The 12,249-nt window shown below is 55.0% G+C and overlaps 1 protein-coding gene across 1 annotated transcript; it reads left to right on the top strand.

The window, feature by feature from the left end:
* The first annotated feature begins 1,454 nt into the window (after positions 1-1,454).
* LOC123818250 (carcinoembryonic antigen-related cell adhesion molecule 1-like) lies at positions 1,455-10,425 on the top strand. The gene is given in 9 exon segments (XM_045838249.1): positions 1,455-1,509; positions 1,908-2,030; positions 2,033-2,161; positions 3,579-3,860; positions 4,972-5,086; positions 7,222-7,296; positions 8,590-8,647; positions 9,294-9,364; positions 10,347-10,425. Coding segments are annotated over 9 exon segments (987 nt in total).
* Positions 10,426-12,249: the final 1,824 nt, after the last annotated feature.

The following is a 12,249-nucleotide window of genomic DNA, read 5'->3' as shown; positions in this document are numbered from 1 at the left end:
CTGCAGGCTCCCTAGATTCTCCTGTTAACACCTGTGCCCAGGCCCACCTCCCTGGGCAACAGGAAAAGACACAGAAGTCAGTCAGAGCAGCAGCCCCGGCTCCATCGGGAGCCAGGTTCCCAGGTCACCAGGAGAAAGAGCCTCTGCTGTGCCCCCATCCAAGGCCCCTCCCTCCCTCATGCCAAGAACAGGAACAGGCCACCTGACAGGGACATGTAAACCATTGATCTACTCTCTGTGTGACTCAGCCAGGGAGTCAAAGGCAGAAGGACAGGCCTAAGTCCCCAAAAGCTCACAGGATCATTTCACCCCTGACTCGTGACTCACATCCACGTGGTGTGAGGCTCCTATTCCTCCCAGGGACCTGGAGACATTCCCAAGGTGGGCTGGTGACCCTGCACCATCTGACTGGTTCACAGCCTATGTCACACACATGTCCTCATGACACCTTTGCCATGGGGTGGGACCCTCTCACACAGGGAGGTGCACCAGCCTCTGTCCTTTCTCTTAGACGCTGTCCAACTTGAATGAATTTGATCAAAGCTCAGTTCTGTTTCCTGGGTTAGGTGGGGGCTCCTCCCACTAGCCTGACTGTCCACACAAACTGATGACAGGGATCTTCTTCCTACATGTACTAACATGACACGAATCTTTTCTACCAGTTTGCTGTCATCCCTCCCTTTATACAACAGAGATGCCAACCCGTGCCCTCTGGTCACTCTGTCCCCTTAGCAGGACTCACAGTCTCTCTCTCCCCAGGGAGACACTGACTTCATACTCATTATAGCATCTTCTTTTGGTCACAGTGTGTCCTGGTTGGACTCAGAACTTGGTCTGTGACCTTCAAAGTGCTCTCTAGACAGAGAGATTCCTCCAGAGACTGGCCTTAGATCTTTGGGGCATTAATATGATTTTCACATATTCTTTCATAATTTAACTTAAATTTCTGTCTCGTAATGCCAAACACAATTTGCTGTGTCCATGGCCACAGGATGGAGATAACATTCAGGTGTTTTCTGAAAACCAGACCAACCTCCACCCCAGAGCTCAGTGCCGATGGTCCAGGAGGCACTCACCAGTCACTGTGATGGTCCTACAGGACCATCATAGTCCCATGGTCCCATAAGGGCCATATTTTCAGCAAGTTCCAGCTCCCCACTTCCCACAAGTCCCCCCTTCTGTAGTTGCTGTCGTCTGAGTGTTTGAGGAAGGGCCCTGCCCATTGCAGTGGGAGACAGGACAGTAAAGACTGAGGACAGAGAGCCTGGTTCTGCTGCCTAAGCCAGCTCTGTGTCCCTCACCCTTGTCTCAATCATTCCTGGGCTCTTCTCTACCCTTTCTGGGGTCACTGTCTCATGTCAATCACCAATAAACTACAGGGTACACAGCCCACCTCAAGGTCCTCCAGCCTTAGGCAAGAACTCACCACCAGACTTTCTTCTGACCTCCTGTGTATGCTTTCTGCGCAAAGTGCCAGCCAAAGTGACCCCTTCAGCCTGAATGTTCTCTGTGAGTAACTTCCGTTCCTGCCTATTCCAGGCTGCCGCCCAAATCCAAACATCAGAGGCCAGGATACAACTATCCCTGTCACGAATACACAAACCCTCACCCAGGACACCAACAGTGGCCATGACTCCCTGTCCCAGAAAAACCCGGGCAGGTGCAGCCCTGAGCCAAGACTAGGATGGGATGGGCGGCCCCTGTCTTGAAAGGCTCCCAGTCAACACCCTGTGGTGGGACAACAGGTTAATGTCTCAGACTCAGCTCAGTGAACATAGGGGTTGTGTTGGGACCTTTCACAACAAGGATGGGGCCCATCTCAGAGGGACACTGGGGCCCTTACACAGGCCAGGAGCTTTCTCTTCCCTCTGGTGACATCATGTGTGGCTTTGCTCTGTTTGCTCCAGATGGCCCAGACACCCCCTCCATTTCCCCCTCAGACTCCCATTACCCACCAGGGGAAAACCTCAACCTCTCCTGCCATGCAGCCTCTAACCCACCTGCACAGTATTCTTGCCTTATTAATGGAGACCCCAGCCACCCACATGTGAGCTCTTTATCCCCAGCATCACTGCAAGTGACAGTGGGTCCTATACCTGCATCACCCATAACTCTGTCACTGGCTATAACAGGACCACAGTCAGGACCATCACAGTGACTGGTAAGTACCTCCTGGGCCATCGGCACTGAGCTCTGGGGAGGAGGTTAGTCTGGTTTTCAGAAAAGAGCCTGGATGCTGTCTCCATCCTGTGGCCATGGACACAGCAAATCACAAATCCTTCCCCTGAACCCTCCCCCACATCTCTGTCGTCTCTCTCCTCCCCTTGCTCTTCTGATTTCTCATGGCAGAGCTGGGGTTCAGTCTTGGAAGTGAGGAAGGGGGTTCTCTCAGCCCCACAAAAGTACCACATAGTGGAGGGGGCTCCACAGAGGGGGAAACACAAGGGGCCTCATGGTCAAGTTGCTTTTTCTGTCACTAACACATTCCTTCTCTCACCTCCTTCTTTTCTGTGACCCACTCCATGTCATATAGAGAACATACGAGACTTCGAGTCAAGCTCACCTCTTTCTCCCCAAATGAAAGGGTGAAACCCGCTCCAAGGAGGGTGAGCAGGACAGACCCTTGCTCTCTTCTCTGTTCCAGGCTCACCTGGTGCCTGACCCTGCTGCCCCCTGTGCTGGGACAGGGCCCTGGAGGAGTTGCATGGGTGGCCTGTCCTCAACTGGGCCAAAACGTGCGACTACAGAGCCTCCCTCCAGCAAGGCTGCATGGAAACAGCCACAGTGTAGGCACCTCTGAACCGTGTCCTGACTCTGAGGTCACCATCTGTGTAACACTGTGTGACACCAACATGCATGATGTTCCAGAGGAGAGCAGTGAGCAATGGTACTTACCTGACAGATGGGTAGATTCCTCCATGAAGTTCCTTCATGGGACAAAAGGAGCAGTGCCACAAAGTTTGAAGTTTACAGAGAAGGCTGAGAGTCCCAGCCCGTGTTAAACTGTGACTGCTTCTCTCTAGAGGTTTCTCTTCTCTGTGATATTCACTCCACAGGCCAGGAAGTAAAAGTCCTCTTCACACTGAGAAAGCCTTTGGATTGGAATTTATTGAGGTCCTAAGGTCAGGAAGACTGACTGGGCTGTCCTCATTGTCCTCTAAATTATTTAACAAACAGGAAAAGCCTTCCCTTGTCTAGGTAAAGCCATCATACAGAGAGAGGGTTTGATCACATAGAAAGTCTGACAAAACTACAGGAAAGAGTCACAGGAAAGTCGATGGGTGAAAAATTCCACCTGAGGCTGAGATGCTGGACACATGGACTGAGAAAAGCCTTCTAGTGCTCATTCTACAGGGGTGCAGGGGGACAGGTCACAGACATCCTGGGGTGATCTCGTATCAAAGGGAGAGATATAGCCCTCTCCTTATATATTGTCACCTGAACAAAGACGCTGGTCCTCCTTCAGAGGTCAGGGCCATCCTCTGGTGACCATATCAGAGCTCCCTGGAGACTGTGACTGGCTGAGACTCTGAGAAAGGAGCCCACTCTCAGTCAGTGTCCTTCTCGTTTCTCCGCAGAGCATGTGCAGAAGCCCTCCATCCGAGCCAGGAGCACCACCATCACAGAGCAAATGGACACCATAGTCTTGACCTGCCTCACAAATGACACTGGGGTCTCCATCTGGTGGTTCTTCAATGACCAGAGACTCCTGCTCACAGAGAGGATGAAGCTGTCCCGGGACAACAGCACCCTCACCATAGAGCCCGTCTTCATGTGGTACGATGCTGGGGTTTATCAGTGTGAGGTCTCCAACCCCGGCAGCACCAGCAAAAGTGAACCCCTCAGATTGCGTATACAATGTAAGTGACCCTTGACCTCTCCCACCTGCCCCTCCATGTATCTCACAGGCAGGGGAATGAGGTGGAGAAAGCCTTCAGGAATGGGTAACCCAGTGAAAGTCTATAGAGCAACAAGAGGAAGAACCCATATTAGACTGATCTCATCTTAGTCTGGGTTCTATGTGCACGAGCTGGCTGACCTCGGGCTGACTTTCACCCACCTGAGCCTCAGTTTCCTCGTCTATAAACTGGAATAAAACAGCTGGATTATAGGACAGTTGTGAGGATGTTTACTATGAGATTTAGTGAGATTAAAGCCCTTAGGCTCACTCACAGGCAGAGCTCAGTCAGTGCTGTCAGATAGTGTTATTTGTATGAACATTGTTGTCATCAGCTGTCAGTCCAGCAGAACTGGGTGAAAATGTTGTTTACATTCACCTCATCTGTGACCTCCAGCGGTTTTTAAGCACTTCCCATCTATATTCTGTCCATGCTCCGTGAGGGTGACACCCACCCCTCATGGGAATGGAAGGACCAGATAACGGACAGGGATTCCCACCCTTCCTGGGCCACTGAACACAGTCGGTGCATCCTCACCACGAATCAGCACTGAGTGGACAGGTCAGGGCCTGCCCTCTGAGATAGTCATCAGGGCTGGAGAAGAGGAAACAGAGGGAAGGGACACAAGGAGAGAGGGGAGAGGAGTCAGGAGGACAGTGAACAGGACAAGGGAGTGGCAGGTGTGAGAGCACATGCACAGTTAGAGCCGATGGAAGGTTCCAGTGTGTGAAATGAGAGGATGCAACCCAGGGCAGGGGATCAAGTGAGACCTTGACCTTCACACGAAGTCAAACCATCATGGAGGTTCCTGTCCTGGGTCCTCAGTGCCTTTCCTGGTCACTGCTTCTCCACCCCCATCTGCCTGTGGCCCTTCCCCTGTGGACCCAGGACCGCCATGGTTTCTAAAGGCCTTTTTTCACAAAGACAGTAGAATGACAACACTCCAAAACCACACACAGACGGTGACAGCTTCTTTCTTTCTAAGCAGGCCTCCCCCCTGCAAGGCCCCTTGTGGTTTCCCCTGAGTGGACTTGGGCTTCAACCCTCCCTTCTGCCCTTCTCCTTTCAACAGTGTATGACGACACTGGCTACCACGTGTGGACCATCGCTGGCATCGTGATTGGGGTCCTCGTCCTGGCTCTGGGGACCTCCCTGGGGTGTTTCCTGTACCACAGGAGATCTAGAAGGTAAGATGGCATTTCCTTCACCCTAATCCTGCCCACCCCAGGCTGACACACTGCTGACCCCCGCTGATCCCAGGCCAGGAGAAGGACACCCACCCCTGATGCTGGGCTGGCTCTCTGTGGTCTCCCAACTTCCCCAAGGACATTCCTAACTCACTTTCTCCAGCTCCTCCTGCACCAGCTGCTGACCAGGGCAGTTTTCTCAACAGCTTCCTCCTCTATAAATGAGTCACAACCAAGGAACTGTCCCCCCAGGGTGGTCCCGGTTCACTCCTCACACCTGCCCAGGGCTGGCAGGGAGTAATTGCTCAGTGGGGCACCTGTTGCTGTTTCTCTAAATCCACCCACCCTGTGAGGGGGATCTGCTGCCCCAGGATCTGAAGGGCGTCCTGGCCAAGGTCACACAGCTGAGGGTAGCAGAGCCTGCACAGGCTGGGTGGGCTCAGGAGCCCCCACATGGCCGAGTTGGGAACCACAACCCTGATGTGTGAGACAGGAGACCTGGGCCTGGACAGGACAGCAGACCCTGTGCTGTGGTTTTGGCCTCCAGTGCAGGCAGATGGAGACAGAGGACAGGCCCCTGTCACAGTTCAGCTCCTGGGCCTGAGGGGCGGGTCTGGCCCCAGCAGGTACCACATCCATCCAGAGGCAGCAGGCCTGGGGTCCCCAGTGTCTTGCACAAGCCACTGGCCCTGCTTCCCTCTGAGGCCTTGACCTTCCCACAAAGTCAGACCCTCAGAGTGGTTCCTGTCCTGGGTCTTCAGTCCCTTCTTCATTAACTGCCTGTCGAACCCAACCTACCTGTGGGTCCTTCCCCTGTGGGCCCAGCTCAGCCATGGATTCTTTAGGCCTTGCCTCAGTTTCCCTCTCCTGGGCCCTCCCCCTCCAAAACAGTGGAGAGAGGTCCCCACCCTCTGATGGAAATGGAGACCCTCCTTCTCCCCTTTTGTGACACCAAAGCTCTTCCTCCTCCCCTCACCAGTAAGTCTGACCTCTCCTAGGTCCAGTGAACCACGAGGCCTCACAGAGCACCGACCCCCAGCACCCACCCTTGGTGAATGTCTGTTCAGCCTGGGAGAGGCTGGACCCCTGACCTTCCCACAGTGTCCTCTCCTGCCTGTCCCCCTCGGGCTCTGACCCCTCCCTGGGCTTCATGGTGGGGCTCTCAACAATCTCTCAGCACAAGGGTCCCTGATCGCCTGTCACCCCTGACCTGTAGGGCTGTGTCGTGTCACCACCTCCCTCACTGAACCTGAAAATGGCCAGAGGGTCTGTTTCTGGGAGATGCTCTGTCACCCCTGGTTGTCTGGGAGCCAAAGACCCACCCCCTCCAGGACTATGGGTGAAGCATCCTCACCCGTAGGTGCTAACCCTTGTCTCTGCCCCCAGGCCAGGGTCCCTCTGGAGCCTCCACCTCCCCAGTGAGTCTGTCCCCTCCCCATCTCTCCACCCAGGCCCCTGGCTGTGCAGGCTCAGGGCAAGGGCACCATCCAAACTCTCCATGCAGCACAGACCCCATCCCCAGAGCAGCCAGCACAAGGCCCACCCCGCCCTGGCAGGGAGGGGGTACCCACGTCAAGGACAGACCCCCACCCAGTCCTGAGTCTGCCCTGGTTCCCTGGGGCAGCCTGAGGGGAACCCTGGGGTCCAGCAAGGGGCAGAGCAGGCACTGAGAGCACCAGACAGGGTCCCCAGGTTAACAAGGGCAAGGGGGGTGCAGTGTGGACTGAAACTGGGGTACAGGGTGACAGGTAGGTGTGGGGACAGCTGCTCAGGAGGCAGAGTTGTCACTCCTGTGCAGAAATGGCCTCCTGCCCTGTCCCCTGATGCCCTCTCTCTACCCCCTGCACAGGGCCTCCTCCCCGGCACCAGGACAGCCAGCCCCATCTAAGACGTGAGTGTGGGTGACGAACATGCTGTCCTGCAGGTCACAGAGGCCCAGGACCTGCCCCAGCCCAAGCCTGGCTGTGCTCCATGTTCAGGAAACAGCAGCATAATGTGCAAACCGAGGGTGGGGAGAGGGAGGTTCCCGGGGACAGGCACCCCCAGCACAGGCAGGCCCCAGCGCACCTGGGAAATGCTGCACTTGTTCTGAGGACAAGTGCATCAGGGCTCAGGGGCCTCTCCTTCCCTCACAGGACTTGCTGCACCCGAGCACAGACGTGTACTGCCGCATCAGCCCCACAGCCGACGGGGCTTCCTAGTTCCTCCAGGTCCTGATCCTCCAGGGCTGTGGGGAGGGACAGCCTGAGACCCACACCCGGGGTGGGGGGGCGGTCAGGACCTGCAGCTTGAGCCAGAGAACCAGCCCTGAGCCAGGAGGATATTCAGGGACCTGGGGCCGAGGTGGGGGTACCTCCCAATTCCTAAGGTCCTGACAGGCTACCCTGACCCTGATGGACCACCTATGTGATCCAAATAAAGGGGACCTTCCTCTCGTTTCCTCTTTTTCTATGAGAAGGAACACCTTCTAGTACAAATTCACCTGAAACTCTGGGTCGTCCTCTCCAGGGTCATGTAGGGAAAACATCTCTAAGGTACCCCAGGCCCCTTATTCCGTTTCCTGGGAGAGGCAAGAGTGTGTGGGTGTGGAAATGAGGTGGGAGGTGCCTGCTAAAGCAGAAGCCCTGTGCAAGCCCTGCCCGTGTTGCATAGTTTGTTGCAACAATGTCCCAATGTGCCAGGGAGATGGGTCCAATCTCCGGTTGGCACACATACAGGAATCAACCAAGCAATGCATGGATGGGTGGAAGAAGAAATCGATGTTTCTATCTATCTATATATCTATCTACCTATCTGTCTATCTCTCTCCCTCCCTTCCTCTCTCTCTCAAATCAGCCAATAAAAAATAAAATAGAAGAATCACAGACATGAGAGGAACTGCAACCAACCAGGAGAGCCCTGGGCTGTCCTCACACGGCCCCGAGGACCAGGCCATAAATACTTCCAGGGTTTGTCCCTTTGCACCTGTGTCCTGTGTCTCGGGAGCACCCAATAGGGGTCATCTCATGTTCTCACAAAGATGAGCAACGATCCTTCTGTGGGGTCATGGACTGCACCCATGGGTAGGGCATATTCCTATGCATAGCCCCTTCTGAGTCTCCCAGAGTCCCGTGTCCTTCCTCCTTTCTCACCTGGACCTGAGTTCTGTCCATGAGTTTGTGCTTTCACCCAAGGCCAGCCCTCAGGCCATCTTCACATCTGGGGGACACAGAGAGGCTGTCAGAGTAACCAAGGTGGGGAGGACCCAGGACTCCTGCCCTGAGCAGCCCCTCCTTGGCCTGTCCATGACTTCAGCCCCCACTTCCCATCAGTCCCCTCTCTCCTACTGCACCTGGATCTCACTGACACAGAGTCCTTTCCACAACTGAGCGTCCAGCTGTTGCTCGAACAAACTCTCACCCAGGACCCCATGGAGACAGGACCAAGTGTCTCCTCCTGCACCTGGCCCAGCTCCTCCCACACAAGCCTCACCTGCAGCCCCCTCTGCCCATCTGGGCCTGCAGCTCTCAGTCCTTCCCTGAGGGCCCAGGATGGGTGCTGTTCCCATATAGGTCCACTCAGGTCAGTGTGCCCATGTTCACACAACAAAGCTGGCCCAACACAGAGACACAGAATCAAAGGTCAGCAGGACATTTCTGTTGCCAGAGCATCATCTGTCATGAGATGAGACAGAGTAACAAACCATCGAAGGTTCGCATCACAATGGAGCTCTGACCCTCTCCCTGACCCAGTGCACACAAGCTTGGGTTAGACAAGGTGATGCCTCTTGCAGGTTTCCTGCAGCTGCTGCAGCCAATCACCACACACTTAGCTGAGTCACACAGCACAACTCACAATGTGGACGTGGTTGGTTTTTTCTGGAGATTCTTCCTGGTGTCCTCACCTTTTCAAACTGTTAGAGGCACCTGCATTGTGTGGCTTGTGGCCCCACCTCCATCTTCAGAGCCTGCAGTGCAGCATCTTGAAGCCCCTGCGCTCTGCTGCCCCCACCACACCTCCCTCCAGGTCTCTGCCTCTCCTGCCTCCTCTGTCCCTTATGAGGACAGGACCCTTGTGATTTCCATAGGCTCAATGATGAACAACGTTAAATTCCCAATCACATGATCTTTCAGCTGTAAGTTTCTCTTATCAAGCAACATATTCACAGATTCTAGGGATGAGGATGTGGACTTTAGGGGCCCTTGTTCTGTCTACCACCCCTCTCCAGGCCACGTTCATCATCTTCCTCCACCATGAACTGCCTGTGGGCAGCCTGGACTTGGTCCTGCTGACCCTGAGGTCAGTTCCTGCAGTGACGTCCACAACACCCTCCGGCCTCCAAGGGAGGGAGACAGTGGCCCTTCCACACACCCAGCAGCCCCCTCCACCTCTTCTTGTTAGTAAAGCTCCTTGTGAACAATGAAAACAAAGCAGACACAGCTCCCAGCTCCCAGCACACAAGCCCTGGTTGCATGTCCTCAGGACCTCAGATGGGATCTCGGGATGCTGCTCCCAGGAGCTGCAGCAGGGTGGACGCCATGAGAAGGGACTGTGGGAAGGCCACTTGTTCCTATTCCACAGGAGAAAGACACAACCAGGGGGATGTTATCACCGGGAAAACCTGACTCTGTTCCAGTTTATCATGACCCCATTGCGCCTGGCTGAACATTAGTTGTTGGCACTGCCCACACACGACCGAGTGCTGCACTCAGGGGGGACCTCTCAGAGGGTGACCGTGCTCCAGCCTCAGGGAATCTCCCTGCCCCTGAGGGTCAGGCCACTGTCTTGCCTATAACACAGAGGGGACGCTCCCGGAAGAGTCTACATATGCTCCCAGCACACTAGGTGCTGCCCTTCTCTCTCCCTCACGATTATCACTCACTAGTCCCTCCTGTAGCTGCTGACTAAGTGCCTGGCTCCCTGCTCCAAGGATTCAACTCACCCAGGCCTGTCTCTGTGGTGACCCCAGGCCAAGCCCACTGCTGGCACAGAGGAAATGCTCAGGGAATGCTCACAGGGACAGAAGCAAAGCAATGAAGCAGAAACTGAAGACCAGATGGACGGGACACTGGAAGACACACAGACACTGGCACCATTGATGGCTCTCCCCTGCACCTCCGTCCTGGACCTTCAGGAAGTCAGGAGGACAGGTGTGCACAGGTGTGAGGGACAAGCTCCTTCAGGACCAGGACACTGACCACACCCACCCTCACCTCTCAGCTGTGAGCAGCTCCACTCCCTGCTGTGGGCTCTGCTGGCACCACCTGCTCTTCTCACACAGGGTCCTGACCAGACCCAGAACCCCTGACCCAGAACGCCTGACCCAGATCCAAGGTGATGTCAGCATCAGGCAGGACTGAGCCTCCTGGCTGCAGAGGGAGTCAGGACCAGTGTCCCACAGCCCAGCTGACCCACCCCCACAACCTCTCCTCCCAGGACACACAGAGTTGCACTTCACACCTCTAGGGACTAGTCCTGCTGGGACCCCCAGGTCCTGACCTTCTGTCCCTGGAGGCTGTGCCCAGGCTAGAGCCCCAGGGAGATAGGAGGGGGGTCCCTCTCCCCAGTTCTCACCCACTTGACCACTTCTCTCCCCAGTGTCACCTCTGTGACCTTCCTGCTGAGGGGAAACCCAGTGTCCCCAGAGCATTAGAGAAGGTGGGGAAGACCCAGTGCCCAGCTGGGTTTCTGTGTCACAAACCGATATAGTCACTTGCTTTTGGGGACCCTGTAGCTGTCTGTGTTGTGCTGAGAGACCCAAAACCAGGACACAACAGAGGCCAACACCAGGGTGAGTGAGAGACAGTCTCTCAGGATATGAGTCCCCATCAACCTTGTCAATGAATGTGGGCAACAGGAAGGAGGGGAGAGGAGAGGCAGAACTGGGGGAAGGAGAAGGAGGTACTGGGCACAGTCTCTCACCCCCCCAGTTTACTGACTGCCTGGGTGCTCCTTCCCTGGAAGATCTACCCACAGGGAGGAGGGACAGCAGCTCTAACCCATCTGAACAGTGGGGCTCCTGAGCACTTCTTGAATCCAAGCTCCTGTCACAGAGGGAGAAACAGAGCAGACAGCAGACACCACGGAATCCCCCTCAGCCCCTGCCCACAGAGGCCGTGTCCCCTTGCCTGCCAGGGGCTCCTGCCAGTAAGCAGGGCCAATCCCTGGGTGTGGATGGGAGGATGGGGACAGAGACTAACTGGGTCCCCTGGGGAGGACAGGGCTCTGAGAGGGCACAGAGGGCTTCTGTTTGGACCTGAGGGGAGAGGAGAGCGGAGCAGAGTAGGATGGGGGAGGGTGCTCAGCAACAGGGAAATCTCATGACCTGGAAAAGTGAGGGGAAGGAAAACCTCTATTACAGAAGGATTTACAAGTTTGTCATCACTGAGCAGTGATTTCTGAAAACAGGTGATAAAAGGAACAATTTACATCAGTGTGATACCAGAAAAACTTAACCAGAGACAGTAAACTTTCTTTATCACCATCAGAAATAAGCAGGTACACCCCAGGAGGGTCATTCAGGGAGGGTCATTCACCACTCACTCATTGCCCCACAGGTGCTTGCAGCCTGTTCCAGGCACTGGGGGTGCAACAGGGTCAAACAAGCCCCTGCCCACATGGTGCTCATGTTCTGTGGGGAGGAGACAGACAAGGAAAGATCTAGGTGTGAGGTCAGGTACCCACAGGTGCCACCAAAGCCAAAGAGCCAGCACAGGTCAGAAAGTGAAGACAGGGTCTCTAGAAAAAGTGGTCAAGAGAGAAGTCTTTCAAGGATGCCCCTGAGTGTCAGCAGGGGTCTGAGGGCAGTGAGTGGGTAGCCAGGTAGAGCACCTGGGGAAGAGCATTGGAAACAGAGGAAGCAATGGGTTCAGAGATGCTGAAGTAATGGTGGCCATGCTGCTGAACTTGGCCATGGGAGACACACTCACACACACACACAGAACAAGGCTGAGATGAAAAGATTTGCTCAGAACCGAGGACCTCATCTTTCCCTCCTAACACATAGACCCAAATATTGATCAATTTCTCCTTTCCTCCTAGTCTCACTGTTAACCTTCTAGAGCCTGCCCAGCACTGCCCAGCTCACTATTGATTCAGTGCCACCCAATGCTGCTGAAGGGGAGGGTGTGCTTATCCTTGTCCACAGTGTGCCTGAAAATTGCAGACTATGCCTGGTACAGGAG

The sequence above is a fragment of the Phyllostomus hastatus genome, unplaced genomic scaffold, assembly GCF_019186645.2.
Source record: "Phyllostomus hastatus isolate PE091 unplaced genomic scaffold, TTU_PhHast_1.1 phas_contig_277, whole genome shotgun sequence".
NCBI classification, from domain to species: domain Eukaryota; kingdom Metazoa; phylum Chordata; class Mammalia; order Chiroptera; family Phyllostomidae; genus Phyllostomus; species Phyllostomus hastatus.
The sequence above is the reverse complement of the archived record's forward strand: the minus strand, read 5'-3'. Positions and strand labels throughout refer to the sequence as shown.